This window comes from Micropterus salmoides, unplaced genomic scaffold (assembly GCF_014851395.1).
Source record: "Micropterus salmoides isolate LMB-PRFRI ecotype aquatic unplaced genomic scaffold, ASM1485139v1 Ms_hic_scaffold_10, whole genome shotgun sequence".
NCBI lineage: Eukaryota > Metazoa > Chordata > Actinopteri > Centrarchiformes > Centrarchidae > Micropterus > Micropterus salmoides.
This window is the reverse complement of record NW_024040041.1, coordinates 14,174,667-14,193,087: the sequence shown is the minus strand read 5'-3', so window position 1 is coordinate 14,193,087 and position 18,421 is coordinate 14,174,667. Positions and strand designations below refer to the sequence as shown.

Here is an 18,421-nt window from a genome sequence, read left to right as displayed (position 1 = left end):
GGGAGGTAGGCAGAGAACAGAGAAAACCAAGGAGAAGCAGAATAACTGAAAAAAAGGACACTAACCGTCAGCCGGGCTGCCACCACAACACAATGCATGTTTATGTTAGCTCACTGCTCACTTACAAATATACAAATGAGACACCACAGCTGTAATATCACCACATACTGTAAGTAAAGGAGCTAAGGTAATTAAATTGGCAGGGTACCTCTTTTGTTTGAATGTAAATATGATTGTAAACTTCTAGCTAACACTCACAGGTGACAGGTGCAGCCCGATAGAGCTTGCTCCTCACAAACTTTTACATTCTAGTCAAGATCCCAAGATTTCCAAAGAGACCAAACATGTCAGGTTGAATTTGTTACATGTAACATTAATAAAAAATTATTCTCTGGACTTTTCCATTGCATGTAGCCTAACGTTAATGCTACTGGAGCAGCAATAAAGAAATATGTTTTGGGTTTGAATATTTTAGTGTGAAATAGCTTCAGTGAAGAGCAGATACAGATTATAAGTTCTGCAACATGTCTAATTTACAATCTTACAGTAATGCAGTCACATAAAACATGCTAATAGTTAGTAATGCTAACATAAGCACACATGCTAATAATCTAAAGCAAACGCAATAGCAAAACGGTTATCTCTTGTCAACACTTATGTCACACAACCTTAAAACTATTTTTTCTGTATTATTTTCGCATATTGGCTAATTAATCACCGTTAAAATTTCTATTATATTTCATATTTTTGTAAGGAGTCATTTCCTTACAATGTTAATGTAAATATTGACAAATAGCTTAATTTTGTGCTCAAAGGGTGGTGACATGACTATAGTAATTCCATAGTCATACATCATTCTCCAAGCTTGCGCAGGCGTACTGTCATGCCTCCTTAAAAAACTGTCACGCCGTCATGCCTCATTAAGTCAGAGCATCAAACCCATAAACATCGTTGTGAGCTAGCTAACCAATTTATCATGTAATTTACTTAGAACTTACAGTAGGTATGTCTCTCTTTGTCTGATTTTTGGTTTGTCTTTCTCCAAGACAGCCGTTCCACAAGCCTATGTATTTTAGTAGTGCAAAAATGTTTATATTAGTTCAAACATCTGACACATTAACATTACAAATTATATAAATAATCAACAGTTTTATTCACCAACTGCTACCAACATGTCTGAACAGTTTGCCATTCAAGGCTAATACACAGTAAGCCCTCATGTCATCATGTTTCATCATCAGGAGAGACTTCATTTAAATAATAATAATAAAATGTGTTGACACAAGTTGATGAATGAAGGGATTAGACCCCATTGTAACATCACATTTTGAGGAGGTAGTGATACCATGGAAAACCCCCCCTCGATAGAGTCTATACATTGGTGGTGGTGCTGAAGGGGTGAAGAGCAGTGGTTGATCTGGATGGATTAGATGTGAACCAGGGCTTCTAAAGAACTGAAGATGAAAACAGAGGTGAATGGGGTGGAGGAGAGTTTAATCGATCGGACACTGAAATGAGAGCTGATAGCAACAGAGGAAGGAACAGTTTTAAACTTTGACAGCAATGAGATGATTAGCTTCAATACAATAATACATACAACACTATAAAATAGTACAGGTAATCTGCTTACTACTGCTACTCCTAATACTCTACTGAGTTAAAGATAAACAGTAATTCTGCAGAAAGCTTACAAAAAAAACAAATGCATGGAAGTTCATGCTTAACAGAAACAGTAACTCAGGAAAATATCTCCACAAGTAAAGAGACTCAGAAAAAGCTTCTTTCCTCAGGCCACTTCTCTGACCTCTGTCAGCTCTCAGCTTTGTCTAGCACATTGTCCTCTGTGAGTACTTTGCTCCTCCCTGCACATGTGCATATTTGCATTTGTGATATTGTTAATTTTTATATACTGAAAAACTGTGCACACCACCTACACACTGGGCTGATATTCAGTTTAGCATTTTAGTATATGCCCATCATATTTATAATTTTTTACTTTGCCATGTTTATACTATTAACACTGATACTTATGCCAGCAGTATCAGAGCAACATGTTGATGCTGAAGCTGAACTAATGTGAACTCTTCTGTCATGGGTCGTGTTCATTTCACGTATTTCTGTGTAGTGGACCTAAATTTATTAGTTATGAATTTTAATAAATTTATGAGAATTGATACCCAATTATGAATTATTATTCATAAAATCATTTTTTTCTCGTTAAGGGCACCACCGGAGTTGTTATAATCCTAGAGTCTCCGGACCTCTAGGTAGTTTGAATAATTATACAATTATTACTAGTGATCAGTTAGTTAATAATCGCTCAATTATCTTAAATCAGTCAGTCAGTCTCATATCTAAAGGGTCAATTCTCTTGGCAGGAACTAGAAATAGGCAACACACACAGCTCTTGATTATATTACAGTGAATTTATTCTCTAACTAAGGTGATAAAAAGATGGTTGGATACAGGGAACAAACATTTGCTGAACAATGATCCTGGAGGTTCGATTGTGGGAAGCATTTGACTAATACGGCATAGAAGAGCTAATGAAAGTAAACTAATGCTATGATTTTAGGAGTTAAAATGGACATCTGATCACAGAACGTGTGTTAAGTCTTACTGCTTGTCGACAGTCTGCTTTTGGCCTGTTGCACGGGTCCCACGCTAGCTGCCGATCCTGGCTTTTTGCTAGGGATTGTCCGGGGTTCTCCGTGTCTGATTGAAAATGCCTCCTCCGTCTGGCAATTCGGCTGTTTGCAGGTTTCCTTGGTTGCAGCTGGCGAAACCACGTGGCTTGGTCTGACCTCGGTGAAGTTGGCTCGACGAAAAGGCTTAAAATGGAACTTGGTCGTTCCTGAATTAGTCCAGTGTAACTTAACGGACTCATAACTTTAACAAACCAAAGAAATAAAGAAAATAAAACAAACTGAAGGCAGATCGATGTCTCGGCACTTCAGGTGTGTAGCTTCAGGCGAACAAAGGCCTGTTTGTTTCGCTGGTCGACTCTGGGCGTGTTGCCTGGCGAGGCACGCTACGCGCGTGCCGAAGCATCCAGAGGGCAGAAGGGAAGAGCGAGAGAGGGAAGAGAGTAAGAGTCTGGCGAGCAGGTCGCGTGTCGCTCTTTTGTTGCCTGGGGCGTGGTTCCCCAGGGGGCGTCTCAGGTTTCCCAAGGGACTGCCTTTCTAAACTTAATGTCTAAAGAAAAGAAATCTATTTGCACGTATTATAATCAAATATTTTCCACAATCGAACCTCAATGGTTGAACGGTTGTACTGTTCTAAGCATTTGGTAACAGGAAACAATTGTCACATTATTGGTCAGTATTTTTACACATTTAACCGCATTTCCGACGAGGGCATGTAATACTTATTTCGCTCACTTGGGGGAGCTCAGGTTACATGATGAAAGCTTGGATTAAATCAAAGATCGTCTCTCCTTAGGAACCGGGGAATATTGTTGATTCATCCTTAAATTCAAGCTGGCGATTAAGAGTATAGTAAAACATTTCTTTGTCATCATTTAAAAAGGGATTTTGTAAGAAAGTATTATGAACAAGCATTGATTACATCAGATGAAGGAGTGTCTTGCTGAAAATAAAAACACTGCACAAGTAACTTCTTTTCAGCACTAATATCAACAACAGATAGCAACAACAGTTAACATAACTACTCAAATAGAGGCAAACATATTCAGGTAACTAAAGATTTAATTAAATTTAATTAGATGCTTTGAGTCTTTTGGAGAATGCAGTCCTTTGTCATCCAAAGTTCAGTGTCTGGAACATGTCACACTTAGGTGAGACAAGGAGTATCCTTTTGATGTGGTAATAAACAAAGAATAAGGTCAGTTTCCACGGAAACGTGTGTGGTGGGGTAAGTTTTGATAGGCTGTTCAGGGAGATGCCAATGGCTGGTTCGTGTCCCTTTGTCAGTTTAACAGTCAGGCCCCGCGTTATCAGCTTTGGAATCAAAAGGTGCCAGTTTTATGGTCGGGCTAGCACTTAGAGAAAGCAACTTTGACCCCTCCCCATCTTCTCTGGGGAGGAGAAAGGAATTTAGGGTAGCTCCACATTTATTCATGAAAATGCACAAATCCACACTGTTGTTCACTACAGTCCCCCCTTCGGCCAAAATGTTCCCTCCGATAGGTAACGTTTTGGACGCAATGAGAAACAACATGTGTGGTTTGTCAGGTGCAGGTCGACTTTGTCAGGAGCTGATGATGTGTTGGTCAGCTGCTGGTCAGGTACTGATGATGCTGGCGAGCTGCTGGTCAGGTACTGATGATGCTGGTGAGGTGGAAGGAGTCAAGCAGAGCAGAGCAGGTGGCAAAACACAACATCTGTGATCAGGTTGATGTCCTTCTAAGGCTACTAATTCTGCTAGTCACTTAGGGTAACCCCAATTAGCTAGTCTGAAAGTAGCAGGTGCCTGCTGTGTTACTTAATCACCTGAAACAAAGTAAAGCGGAAAATTAATTTGGGAAGCAAAACAAATATCTTAACAAATGACAAGTCGTGTGTGAGCATGACCAACATTATTTTTCTCAGAAATTCATTGATATTCAGAACCATAACCTGCAGTGAGCTTGAGGGTTGTTTAGCTGGTTTAGGCTAACAGTCTAGTCTGAGGGTCTTAGCCCTTTCAAAACAAAATTTTATAAAAGAAGCGGCTTTTAGTCCTGAGAGGAACTGTCCTGAGTGGTTTCTATTTCTGCAGTTGCTGCAAGAGTCTGCTCTGGAGCAGGTATCTTAATTGGTTTAAGGAACAATAAATTTGGACAGTAACCCCCACTTGTGACTAAGTGGTCAGGTTGAGAGCGGCTCCACCTGGTGGGTGGAAATTTTTTTTTTTGGTTTGATTTTAATTGGTTAAAGACCTCCACTGGTAACTTAGTGGGAGGTTTAAATTGCAACAGGGAGACACAGAATAGTGGCTAGAGCTGTGGGTGGCAGACCGAAGTAAAAAAGATACCTGGCTTCCAAGTTCTGTTTTACAAGGCACGCACGCGAACTCTAATGACCTTTTAACCACTAGCAGCTATCGTCCCTAATTGAGGATTTCTGTTAATTATTAATTTATTAGGACGTTATCGTTCCCGACAAGTCCCATGGGATTTTTGTGAAGCTCGGTTTGGTCCAGAACAGGTGAATGTTTGTCTGTGACCACAGAAGGATCGGTCCAGTGGGGAGAGAACTTATGTGCAAGTCTTCCTGTTCTCTGGCCGTCCTGTTTCCTTAGTGGAGCAGAGATGTGATGACAAACTCTGTCCCCCCTTCGGAGCTTGTTGTGGGACGCGTTTTGGTCATTATAGACTTTGCATCTTTGTGTGCTGTCTAAATTATTTTCGCCTGCGAGGAAATGTTTATTTCCTCTGGCTGGTTCAGTTAGGGGTTCCCTCCTGTCAAATTGTGTCTTTGACAAGGGAAAAGAAATGCCTCTCCGTTGTAAGGAGGCTCTGAGTGATGGTTTTGCTGGTTGAGACTGGCAGCAAACCTTACAGGTTTTGATGTAGTCTGCTACATCTTTTTGCATGTTTGGCCAATATGCTACTGTTTTAGTGCATTGTGTGTTGCACTGAACCCTTTGTGGCTTTTGTAAGGTGAGTCATGGGCGTGCATGAGCATCACCCCCCTGTGGCTCTGAGGCACCACGAACGCAGGTGAAGTGCGGGCGTCTGAGACATACGAGAGAATGCCCGTGACGACACGCAAAGAAGAGCGCACCAGGTAAAGGTGTTTCAAGCCAGGGATGGAATCAAGTTCAGTGTTTGAGACAGGCTCTGCGTCAGAAAGGCAGAGGAGCATTTTGCTAATGGCGGGATCAAGAGTTTGAAGCCGAATTAGGTCAGAGTCACCAAGAGAGTCAGGGACTGAAATTTGTGGCGCAGGGGCGGCTGTCATAGACAAGCCTGCTGCCTGGGCTCTGGTGGCATCGCAAGTCATAAGGGGGGATGGGTGGGGAGCAAATCCGCTTGGGAGTGCTGGGGTGTGTCTTTAACAGCACCCTGTTTGCCTAGTGCTGTAAACTTGGTGTCAAGTTCAGCTGTAGGATGAATATATGTGGTGTCTGACCCCCCTCTCATGCCTTTATGTAAAGTCATGGAGGATGGCTCTGGTGAAGTGTTGACAGAGAAGGCGGTGACAGTTTGTGCACCCATCTCTCTGTCATTGGTCATGTTGCCTGTGGGAACAGAGTCGCTGGTAAGCGGCAAAGAGGAAAGGCTGACAGTAGCCTTTGAAGGCTCAGTGTGAATCACTTCGTTAATAGAGAGGTCAGGAGGCAGGGAAGAAGGCATGTGCCCCATCTCTGGAGTCTTGAGCTCACAGTCATGAGTGTCGGTGCTGATCGGCCAATCCAGTGGAGTGGTTTTGGGGATCAGTGCGTCATTTGAGGTGGTAACTAAAGCACAGAGGCGGGTTTCTCGTTCTGTGATGTATTCAGACAGTGAGATAGGCAGGGGTCGTTTCACCTGTGCCCAGATCGTCAAGTTCTGAAAGTCAAGCAGTGGCTCAAAGCGGTTAAGGAAGTCTTTGCCAATGAGTAGAGGAATGGCGTCAAATGGTGAGACATACACCGGGTGGATGAGGTCCATGGGACCGATAGACATGTGGACTAATGTCATGGCTGTCAGATTGAGGTTTTCAGGGCCGAGTGGCTGGACCTCAATGTCACAAGTCTGTAGTCTCAGGTCTGTGTGGGAGCGGGTCATAGCCTGTAGCTGCCTGAAGAGGGCTGATGACATTACAGTGATGTCTGCAGCTGAATCAAGAAGTGCTTCCTGCACCAGAGTGTTTTCAAGTGTTACAGGCAGGTAGAATTTCCGTGAAACTCCCCTTTCAGTCAGGTGACACAAGAACTGTTGGGAGGGCGGACTGCCCTGAGTGGCTTTGGACTCTGTGAGAGGATTCTCTCTTGAGTTGGACTGTACCACCAGGAGTGTCCTGGAGGGAGCGGTTCTCTCAGTCCATCTGTGTGAGCGTGTCAGTCGTTTTGACAAAGTGTCAGGAGAAGGGGACTTTGGCTTTGCAGCAGCTGCGGCCAAGTGCTCTGCCTTCTTATCTTCCTGTTTGGACAGGGTTTGGAGCAGGCGCTTAAGCGCTGTAATTTCCTCCTTACTAAAAGTGGGTGTGTCAGACTCACTTTCAGTGTTATCGGTATTTGTGTCTCTATAGTGGGATCTCTGGAGTGTAGCTCTCTGAGATCGCCTGTCCCAATTGTTTTGGGATTTGTGCTGCTTGTGTCCCCCCTTCCGTGAAAAGAGGTGGGTTTCACAGCGGTTGGGCGTGTACCTGGGCCGATGGGTTTCAGGCCTCAGATTTTGGCTCTTCTCAGACCAAGATGGCTCTGAGTTACGTCGACCATGCTCATTTTGCTGAGGCAGGCTGCACCTCTGCTTCTGGCTTGGTCTATAATTCTGGGAGGTGATGCAGGTTGACGCAGGTGTTTCAAGACCAGGAGCTCGTTTTGGCTCCACCTGTAGGGAATTGATGCTGAGAGTGAGGACACCATGGGGCTCAGGATGCCTCGTCATGGTGAGTCTCTGCTTTTCAAATCCTTTTGTAGCTAACTCGCGTAGCTGTCGACTGGTTTGGTGCGTGGGCAGGCTGCCACCCCCAGATGATGACTGGTAGTGGGGTGGAGGTTTTGGATAAAAAGATATTTGAAGTTTAACTCTTCCTCCATATCGGGCTCATTTTTGGTACCAAAGTACGCTTGTCTGAGTCGGTTGTAGTACTGCTGAGGAGGTTCTGGCCTCCCTTGCTTAACAGCAAGTGCAGCTGTTAGACCTGATTGTGCTGTCAAGTCAGAATATTCCTCCACCAGTGCCTGGCAGAGTGAGTCATAATCTTGTCTGACATACCTGGGCTGGCGTTCAATAAAGCTGCTGACCTCTCGACTAGATGTCACCTTGATCAGGTAAATCTTGTCGTCAGTGGTGGCAGCAGGGAATTTCCGCAAGTAGTATTCAATATCTTTTAGATAGATACTGGTCTCATTTGAGCCTGTAGACTCAGGCTCGAAGCGTGTTATGTGGCGAGCGATTTTGTCTAAGTCCCTGTCAGAGGGGCTTAAGTCATGGTCAGCGGTGGGCGGCGGATGCAGCCGAGGGGAGTAAGCCGTCTTCACCTGAGTAGGTGGAGGGCTATTTCTCTGGCGCTCTGTCATATGATCCTGTGGGATCAGTTGTGGGAGTGGTCGTGGAGACCATCCTCTGAGGCTGGCAAAGGGGAGCGAGCCTTGTCTCTCTCTGGTGGGAGTGTTTTGTAGGAGGGAGTATGTTTGGCTGTCTCACATGAGAGCTGGAACTCTCTTCTGGTATCAGCCAACTCCTCCTTGTTTTCCTGCTGTAGCGGGGATTGGGTTACTCTGTCCCTGTCCTCTAGCTGTCTTCGCATTTCTTGCATGCGTTTTTGGTCAGCTTCTCTAAGTTTGCTATAAACCTTGACTCGTAATTTTAGCTCTTTAATTTCCCCCACTGCTTGTCTAAGGAGGGTTTCTGATTGGTCAAGGGTTTCAGTTGTGTCTTTAAGTTTACTTTTGGTCAACTCTAACTCCTGTTCTTGCTGAAAGAGTGAGTGTTCAAGCTGATTGGTCTTTTCCTGCAGCTCAATTTTCTCCTCATCGACTCCATTCTCCTGTGGGAGGTGGCAAGGAGCCTGTAGGTCAGTGATGCGTTCTTCCGCTTCACTTAGTGACTGCCTGGTGTTTTCCAGCTGCTGTTTAAGCTGGTGCGTGTGCTTAGATTGGGCAGACATTACAATAGCTAGTTTTCCTAGCATCTGGGACAAGGCTTTGTCCTTTGAGGAAGTGGCTAGAGCAGTTGTTACCAGCTCTGCAAAAATTGTTTCACGGTTCACCGCATCGGTGCCTTGTAGTTGGCTTGAGTAGCCAGGTACCATGGTCTCGGTCATGTGGGCCAAGATGGAGTCGAAGTGTTCCAGTGGGTCGCCCCCACTGGCTGCCACTAAGCGTGGGTCTGCCATGTTCAAAGGCAGGTACTCAAGTGGTTTGGTTAAGGACTTTGGTGTGAGTCCAAATCAGACAACAAACGAGTGTGTCAACTCAGAGGATATGCATAAAAATACAAAAATAAATGGGTGTTGCTTCTATAGCTTCCTGGAGCTGTTGATGTTCCTTTAAGTTAATTTGGAAGGCTGGAATCTGAAGAAAAGAAGGATCAAAATCAAATCTATGGACTCAGTTATACAATTTGCTTTAACAAAATCAGAAGTGGACTACAGGTGTTAGCTGGTACAGCAGACCTGAGCCAGTCAGTTAAACAGAGTTTCAGCTAGTGTGTTTACTAGTTGAGAAAAAGGGAATGTCAGGTTGGAGAAAGCTGACTTTCAAGTCAGACTTAAATGCCCAAACTGAAAATTCAAATTTAGGGTGAAGGCAAAATAGGAAAAAGAGATTAAATCACACTTGGGATTAAAGTTAAATGCTATAGATCAAATCAAAGTTCATGTTACAACTAGCTTGACAATCAAAGCTCAAAGTCCTTAATGATCAAAGTCAAAGTTGAAAAAATTGTTTGAGAAAAATTAAATTTTAGAATCAAGTTCAAAATCGGGAAAATTAAATTTTGAGATTAAAATTATTAAATAAAATCAAAGTTCTAAGGCAATGAGAATAAACTCAAAGTTCAAAGTTACATTAACAAAATCCCAGGCTGATTAAAGTGGATTAAATAAAAAAAAAAATCAATGCTGATTAAACTGAAGGTTTTTTAATTACCCTTTGGCAATTATCAAGTTATCAAAATTCCAATTGCTATAAAAGTCAGAGTCCAAATTACATTTATAGTGAACAAGGATTAAAGAAAGCCTAGTTGGAAAGCTATCAATTCAATTTATCAAGCTTAATGTAGGTTTCAGAATTCCAGTCAGTCCAAACAACAAAAGGTTAACAAAAATTCAAATCAAGATGTTATTCTGCATTTATCTTATTTCCTGCAAGGATCAAAAATAGCACTACAGAATAGTCAAAATCAGGGATATTGCAGCAGTAATGAGAATAAAGCTTTTTATTCAAATACAGCTGGATTAAAATTAGAAAAGCGAATCTTTGAATAAAAGATTGCATCAAAATTAACAGAACTACTCAGTGTAATCCTAGGTTAGGGTACTAAATTGGCTCAGTACCTTGTTACAAGCAAACACCCAATAGATCTTTAAAAGTTAGCAGTTATTCAAGGAAAAAGGAGAGCCTGTGCTCTATCCTACACTTAAGGAGTAACACTCCTTATTAATTTAATCTGAGAGTCGACACAATGGTTTATGTGTCTCAAGTTAACAAGATCTATCACCAAAGTCTGGTTTAATTCACTCGATTCAAACGCTCATCTCTGTCACTGATGACGCTGAAGTCGATTTAATGCAGAGCATGCAATTTATTCCGCCAGCCAGTAGGGGAGCTGTGGCTCCGCCTCGGGCGCGGCCTATTTCTCAATGTAGAAGAAGAAGTTGCAGCAACGGCAGTAAATCAGAACACTGACGGACACCAGTCCCGCTCAAAATGGGGGAAGGACTCGCTCCTTTGTTTCAATGACTCCGCTTGCTTTCAAGCTTCGATTTAGCGTTAACTTAGCTCGGTAGGTACAACGCTACAGGCTAAACTCGGCGTCTTCACGCCTGTGACTCCACTGCCGGGCAGCTGTATTTGTTGAAGTAGCTAATTTCAACAGAATACCGGAGTTTTGCATATAACATAACAATCCACGGCTCAGCGCGTCAGACTGTTATTTATAGCCGCAAACAAATCACATTGGCACAGCGCAACTGTAATCGGTCTGCCTCTTATTAGGCCTTAAAATGATCAATATCGGTTAAGTTTCTCTCAACCAAAAGGGCATTTAATCCACTCGTCAGCGGAGATTGTGTGTAGCTTTAGCTCAGATTTCTCAAATGGTAACGTTACAGGAATGCATTCAGTTTAACATTAGCTCGGTCCTCATAGCTCAGCTCACTACAGCTCTGTACTGAACAACAAAGAATGATGGCGCGGCGGCCAAACAAGTTGCACAAAGCATTTCATTTCACAACAAAGAACATGGTCAAAACTCACACACACTTTCATCACTAACGTTAAGTTAAGAGGGAAGACAGGAGAGTTTCTAGGGAGCACTTTACTGGGCGATAATTATTTCAGTGGCAAAATTTTGGAGGGAAAAATTTTCCTCAATAACTTTTCTCAATAACTTCTCTGCATCAGGACTGTGTGTATAGTCTATTATAGTATGTCACAAGGCCTCACATGGCAGGCACCATTATGTAGTGGACCTAAATTTATTAGTTTATTAGTTACCCAATTATGAATTATTATTCATAAAATCATTTTTTTCTCGTTAAGGGCACCACCGGAGTTGTTATAATCCTAGAGTCTCCGGACCTCTAGGTAGTTTGAATAATTATACAATTATTACTAGTGATCAGTTAGTTAATAATCGCTCAATTATCTTAAATCAGTCAGTCAGTCTCATATCTAAAGGGTCAATTCTCTTGGCAGGAACTATAAATAGGCAACACACACAGCTCTTGATTATATTACAGTGAATTTATTCTCTAACTAAGGTGATAAAAAGATGGTTGGATACAGGGAACAAACATTTGCTGAACAATGAGCCTGGAGGTTCGATTGTGGGAAGCATTCGACTCATACGGCATAGAAGAGCTAATGAAAGTAAACTAATGCTATAGTTTAGGAGTTAAAATGGACATCTGATCACAGAACGTGTGTTAAGTCTTACTGCTTGTCGACAGTCTGCTTTTGGCCTGTTGCACGGGTCCCACGCTAGCTGCCGATCCTGGCTTTTTGCTAGGGATTGTCCGGGGTTCTCCGTGTCTGATTGAAAACGCCTCCTCCGTCTGGCAATTCGGCTGTTTGCTGGTTTCCTTGGTTGCAGCTGGCGAGACCACGTGGCTTGGTCTGACCTCGGTGAAGTTGGCTCGACGAAAAGGCTTAAAATGGAACTTGGTCGTTCCTGAATTAGTCCAGTGTAACTTAACGGACTCATAACTTTAACAAACCAAAGAAATAAAGAAAATAAAACAAACTGAAGGCAGATCGATGTCTCGGCACTTCAGGTGTGTAGCTTCAGGCGAACAAAGGCCTGTTTGTTTCGCTGGTCGACTCTGGGCGTGTTGCCTGGCGAGGCACGCTACGCGCGTGCCGAAGCATCCAGAGGGCAGAAGGGAAGAGCGAGAGAGGGAAGAGAGTAAGAGTCTGGCGAGCAGGTCGCGTGTCGCTCTTTTGTTGCCTGGGGCGTGGTTCCCCAGGGGGCGTCTCAGGTTTCCCCAGGGACTGCCTTTCTAAACTTAATGTCTAAAGAAAAGAAATCTATTTGCACGTATTATAATCAAATATTTTCCACAATCGAACCTCAATGGTTGAACGGTTGTACTGTTCTAGGCATTTGGTAACAGGAAACAATTGTCACATTATTGGTCAGTATTTTTACACATTTAACCGCATTTCCGACGAGGGCATGTAATACTTATTTCGTCCACTTGGGGGAGCTCAGGTTACATGATGAAAGCTTGGATTAAATCAAAGATCGTCTCTCCTTAGGAACCGGGGAATATTGTTGATTCATCCTTAAATTCAAGCTGGCGATTAAGAGTATAGTAAAACATTTCTTTGTCATCATTTAAAAAGGGATTTTGTAAGAAAGTATTATGAACAAGCATTGATTACATCAGATGAAGGAGTGTCTTGCTGAAAATAAAAACACTGCACAAGTAACTTCTTTTCAGCACTAATATCAACAACAGATAGCAACAACAGTTAACATAACTACTCAAATAGAGGCAAACATATTCAGGTAACTAAAGATTTAATTAAATTTAATTAGATGCTTTGAGTCTTTTGGAGAATGCAGTCCTTGGTCATCCAAAGTTCAGTGTCTGGAACATGTCACACTTAGGTGAGACAAGGAGTATCCTTTTGATGTGGTAATAAACAAAGAATAAGGTCAGTTTCCACGGAAACGTGTGTGGTGGGGTAAGTTTTGATAGGCTGTTCAGGGAGATGCCAATGGCTGGTTCGTGTCCCTTTGTCAGTTTAACAGTCAGGCCCCGCGTTATCAGCTTCGGAATCAAAATGGTGCCAGTTTTATGGTCGGGCTAGCACTTAGAGAAAGCAACTTTGACCCCTCCCCATCTTCTCTGGGGAGGAGAAAGGAATTTAGGGTAGCTCCACATTTATTCCATGAAAAATGCACAAATCCACACTGTTGTTCACTACATCTGTGAGATCAGGTTGGTCCTGTCACAGACTGATATACAGAAAAACTACCATATAGGGCGTCCAAGCCACACAAAATTACGACTCATGTTTACATTTACTGTGGCAGCGACCTCCAGTGGCTGTACAACACAAACACATGACAGTGACATCACATATTATAAATAGCCAGAAAGCTGTATTTTGGAGGTGGTGGATAGGGTGGATGGATAGTAAGTTGGCAGTATTTCACCCAGGAGACAAGCGTTCAGTTCCCATGTGAAACAGGAGTGATTTTTTAAACAAAGTTACATAGTAGCATTAGCTACGTTTGCTTTGTTAGCTAGCTAACGTTAAAAGGCGTTGACAGCCCCCCGTAGTACCTTACCCTCACCTAAACCTTTACAGGGGTGTGTGCCTTGTGATTTTATGCAAGTCGATCGGTGAACCCAACAGCTGTGCAGATCTGCTAACAGTAGGGTTCAACTTTTTTGTTTCGCTGAAGTCTCCATATGTTTATGTTTATTTCCAAAACGTAGGTCCGGTTGGGAAACAGAGTTCGAAATTGCCGTTTTGGGAGGCATGGACAAACGCCACCGACAGAGACGCTATTGTAGGCTACGTATATCACTGTGGCTCTCGTGCAGAATAACATACTATAGAGTCTTCTTGTTGCAGACTCTTCACCTCTAAGTACACAAGATTGTTTGATGTATCTTTAGTGATGGAAAACTGGCCTCGGAGACTTTGGGCAAATATTGTGCCAGTTTCACTATCAATGTGTCCGATCCATCCCAGCACTTTCCCTGGTTTCTGACGAATCCAGTGCAGCCAAGCCAGACCAAGACCTTAAACTTTGCAGGACAGAGTGACCGGTTCTCCAGCTCTGCTGACCACTGGCTCTGAGGAGGTGAAGAACTGGTCCTGAGCAGCTGAAAAGACACAGAGTTTAGATGACCGGTAGCCAGCAGACATCCAAGGCTCCTTTTCTCCTCTGCTGGACACCAACTTCACTCACCTGAAATGAGAGCCAAGAGGAGGACACTTGGTGCAATTCTCATGGTGGGAACTTGACTGAGCCTGCAACTGCAAAAGCTGTTATGAAGGAATCCATATTAACAGCTTTTCCTTCAGAAGGATATGTACGCTTACCGGCCACTTTATTAGGTACACCTGTTCAATTGCTTGTTAACACAAATAGCTAATCAGTCAATCACATGGCAGCAAGTCAATGCATTTAGGCAGGTAGACGTGGTCAAGACAACTTGCTGACTTCAAACTGAGCATCAGAATGGGGAAGAAAGGGGATTTAAGGGACTTGCGGGCTAGTCTAAGTATTTAAGAAACTGCTGATCTGCTGGGATTTTTATTCACAACCATTTCTAAGGTTTACAGAAAAAGAGAAAATATCAAATGAACGGCAGTTGTGTGAACGAAAATGTCTCGTTGATGTCAGAGGTGAGAGGAGAATGGGCAGACTGGTTTGAGATGACAGAAAGGCAACAGTAACTCAAATACCCACTCGTTACAACCAAGGTATGTAGAATACCATCTCTGAACACGTCAAACCTTGAAGCAGATGGGCTACAGCAGCAGAAGACCACACCGGGTGTCACTTCTGTCAGCTAAGAACAGCAAATTGGTTGAGGCTTTTAGATTTTAGGCATTTTTTCTGGAAATAGGTGGCAGTTATCAAGTTAAACAGTGTTGTAAAACTGCAAGTCACATGGAAGCCTTTTATTTTTACATGTTATTATAATGTAAATCTTCTGATCACATGCATGATCTTCATGCACATTATTCAGTCAATCACTACTCAGAATCTTCATCCCTGACAGATAATTACAATCAGTACTGCAAAAAAAGTGATTCTGAGACAACTGAATATTGCCAGTGGTAGTGGTAAATAGAGGAAGTAGTTTTTGTACAGCTCTCCTGTTGTTGTCTCTCACTGTGGATATCTGGCACAGTAATACACAGCAGTGTCTTCAGGCTGCACATTCTGTCCGTTTAGAGTTACTATTTTGCTGGAAGAGTCTAAGTCGATACTGAACTTGTTCTTTAGTGAATCTTTGTAATATGAAGCTCCAGTACTTTTCATTCCAATCCACTCCAGTCCTTTCCCTGCAGGCTGTCTGATCCAGGCTGTGTAGTAGCTGCTAAGAGAATAAGAGACCTGACAGGTGATGGTCAGACGTTGACCTGGCTGCACAGTCACAGAGGCTGGCTGTGTCAACTGTTCACACTTCACACCTGTTAAAAAAGAAAATGTTTTGTAACAAATGATCAAGTTATACTGCAAAAGAAGACTGATGACTTTGTCAAATCCAGAGAGACTCACATCCAGCTGCCAACAGCAGCAGCAGAGCTACAGAAAACATGGTTTATGTTGAAAGTGACGTGCTGTGAACTCCACTGACAGCCTGATGGGAAGTTTTTATAGCTGAGTAACAAGGAAGGTCACTGAGTTTGCATAGAATCAAACACATGAAGCATCAATGTTGGTCTAACTGGGGCCAATAGAAGAGTCTGTTGACTGTTGACAGGTCAGAAGATTTGCAAAAAAGATTTTCCAGAGGAAAACAGCTGCTCAGGAACTGAAACGTGTGTGACTAAATGCAAAAAACATTTTTTTATATATTAGGAAAAAAATAAAGTAGTTCACGCATTTATATGTTACTTTCTGTGATTTTAACTACATTTTACATTTATCTGTGTCTGATTATGTCAGAAATAAAAAAAAAACTGTCTTAATGAAATATCATGCTATGTGGTTAATTGTTGTTGGGGTTTTTTTGGTTTGTTGTATAAAAAAAAAACTTATATGCTGTCATACTTTTCTGTTGAAAATGTCCTGAATCAAGTTAATACATGACTTTTGTTTAGGGTAGAAAAGTATCAAGTATCACAGTATACATGTTAAGCTTTAGTTCAGTCCAGAGTTCAAGTGTCAGTTAAGATAAATGAGAACAGCAGATCTGAGTGTCTCCTTTTAGAAAGTTGACACTGACTGCCCTTTAGTGATTTTGTGAAAGAATCTGCAACATTTTTTGTCACTCTCACATTATGACTCACTTTAGATTCCAGTAGATTCATTTCAGTAACCATAGTATTGTGCTGTCTTTGGCCTTTTATGAACAAGTGGTGGTGGTGGTAAAGTGGAAGACACATGCCTGGGTTCAATTCCCCACTGACACATCCACCAATGTGTACCTGATCAACACACTTAACCCCTAGTTGCTCCAGAGACCTGCGACCTCTGATATATATAGCAATTGTAGGTCGCTTTGGATAAACACGTCAGCTAAATGAATAATCACCACTTGGAACCTTCCACCCCCTATCTTAAAGTGGTACTTTCCTTCCCCCTCTTAGTGGTGTTTCCACCAAAAGTACAGGGGACTTTTAAGTCCCCAGATCTCTTTTTCATGGAACTAAAAGGTTCCTTCAATCATTTGTTGTGTGAATTTCCACTGTGGTCTAAAGACCTGCAAAGATTAGGCAACACCAGCTGACAGGCTGTAGGCCTGTACACCATACAAAGTGATGCACACACATTATTATTTAGTAACCACTATCCATGAGGATTTGATTGGAATATAATGAAAAACTATAGGCTTTGCTTGAGTGGGAGTATAATGAAGAGACACATGATGAGGTTTGTTACAAATTTAACAAACTGGATAAAACCATCAAGTTCTTAAAATATCTTCAGCACAGAGAAAGCAACACAAAAATAAAATTGCGGCAGTTTGAAAGGTTATTAAAACATTTCCAGTCGACAAGAGCTGCAGATCAGCTCCAGCTCTTACATGTTCTTTTTTAACGTGCTTTATTACCTGCTGTAATGTCTTTGTAGAAAACAAGACCAGCCCCAGCTCTGACTGATGAAAACTTAAAACAACAACTCCGGCCCCATTATTTAGCGTAGCTCCATCAGCTGTTCGCTGTAAACACACCGCTGCAGGCTGGCTGCTATTTCCAAGCAATAAATTTAATGCCAACGTTCAATATCATGGGGACATCAGCGCTGCTATCTGACTGCTAATTGTGATTTATTGGTTTGCAAACAACGGTGGAAAACAGAGGAGCAGTTGTAGAAAAACAGCTGACATGCTCGATTTAAAGCCAGAGCCCATTCAGAAAATCTCTTCAAGGCACGTGTATAATGTCCCCTTTTTTGCTAAATATTGCTCTCATTCACTTTAGCTACTGTTGGTCATGCCAATTAGGCCCAATTCAGAGCAAAACCACACACACACACCACTATCTTGCAATAAAGAGTTCTTAACCGGAAATTCTGGACTATTTTGTGACTTGACCCAGCTCTTCAGTAGTAGGTGGTGATTTCCTGAAACTACTTGGAAGAAGCCACAGTCAGCTCATCTCTTTATTTCAGTCTTCTTTTGTTTTTTCTAATTGTTTAATGTTCAGTAATAATATTCCTCAGGAACAGTTTACATGACCTTGTATTATATGAAAAATTATAAGTAATGTAACATATGGTATGATAATATACGTGCTATAAAAAAATGCATTGCAATGTTCTACCAGCTCAAAGATGTGTCCTGTAGGTTTTTGTACAGCTGCTCAACCAACTCTAGTCACCGTGGCTCTCGAGCACAATAATAAAAAGCAGAATCTTCAGTCTTCAGACTGTTCATCTGCAGATACACCTGCTGTCTGCTGTTGTCTCTGGAGATGGTAAACCGGCCTTGAACTGACTGAGAGTAGTATTTGCTGCTACCACTACCACTATCAATCCAGGCAATCCACTCCAGTCCTTTTCCAGGAGCCTGTCTGATCCAGCTCATAGCATAGTCACTGAATGTGAATCCAGAGCCTCTACAGGTCAATGTGTGGGATTCTCCAGGCCTTTTAACAGCTGGTTCTGATTCTGATGGTCAGAGTCTGACCATCAACACCTGTCAAGACAAACAAGAAAATAATCACTTGCTTTAAGCTAACAGACTTAAGAAGGCAGATTTAACTCAAGATCAGAGAAAATCTTCACCTGCCCAACAGACAGTTAAAAGCAGCAGTCCTGTCCTATAGTCCATCATGTTAAACTGTGTGTCCACTGTTCTCTGTCATCCTCTCTGCAGTCAGATAAGTAGAGGTGGAAGACATCTGAGTTTTGCATTGACTCCTCCTCATAGGGAGGAACTGGATTTGACTTCTCAGTTACTGTTTG

General features: G+C 42.3%; 1 gene segment (V, D, J or C); it reads right to left on the bottom strand.

Annotated features, from left to right (window-relative positions):
• Positions 1–15,153: 15,153 nt before the first annotated feature.
• Positions 15,154–15,619, bottom strand: LOC119887162. The segment is given in 2 exon segments: positions 15,154–15,480; positions 15,569–15,619. Coding segments are annotated over 2 exon segments (345 nt in total).
• Positions 15,620–18,421: the final 2,802 nt, after the last annotated feature.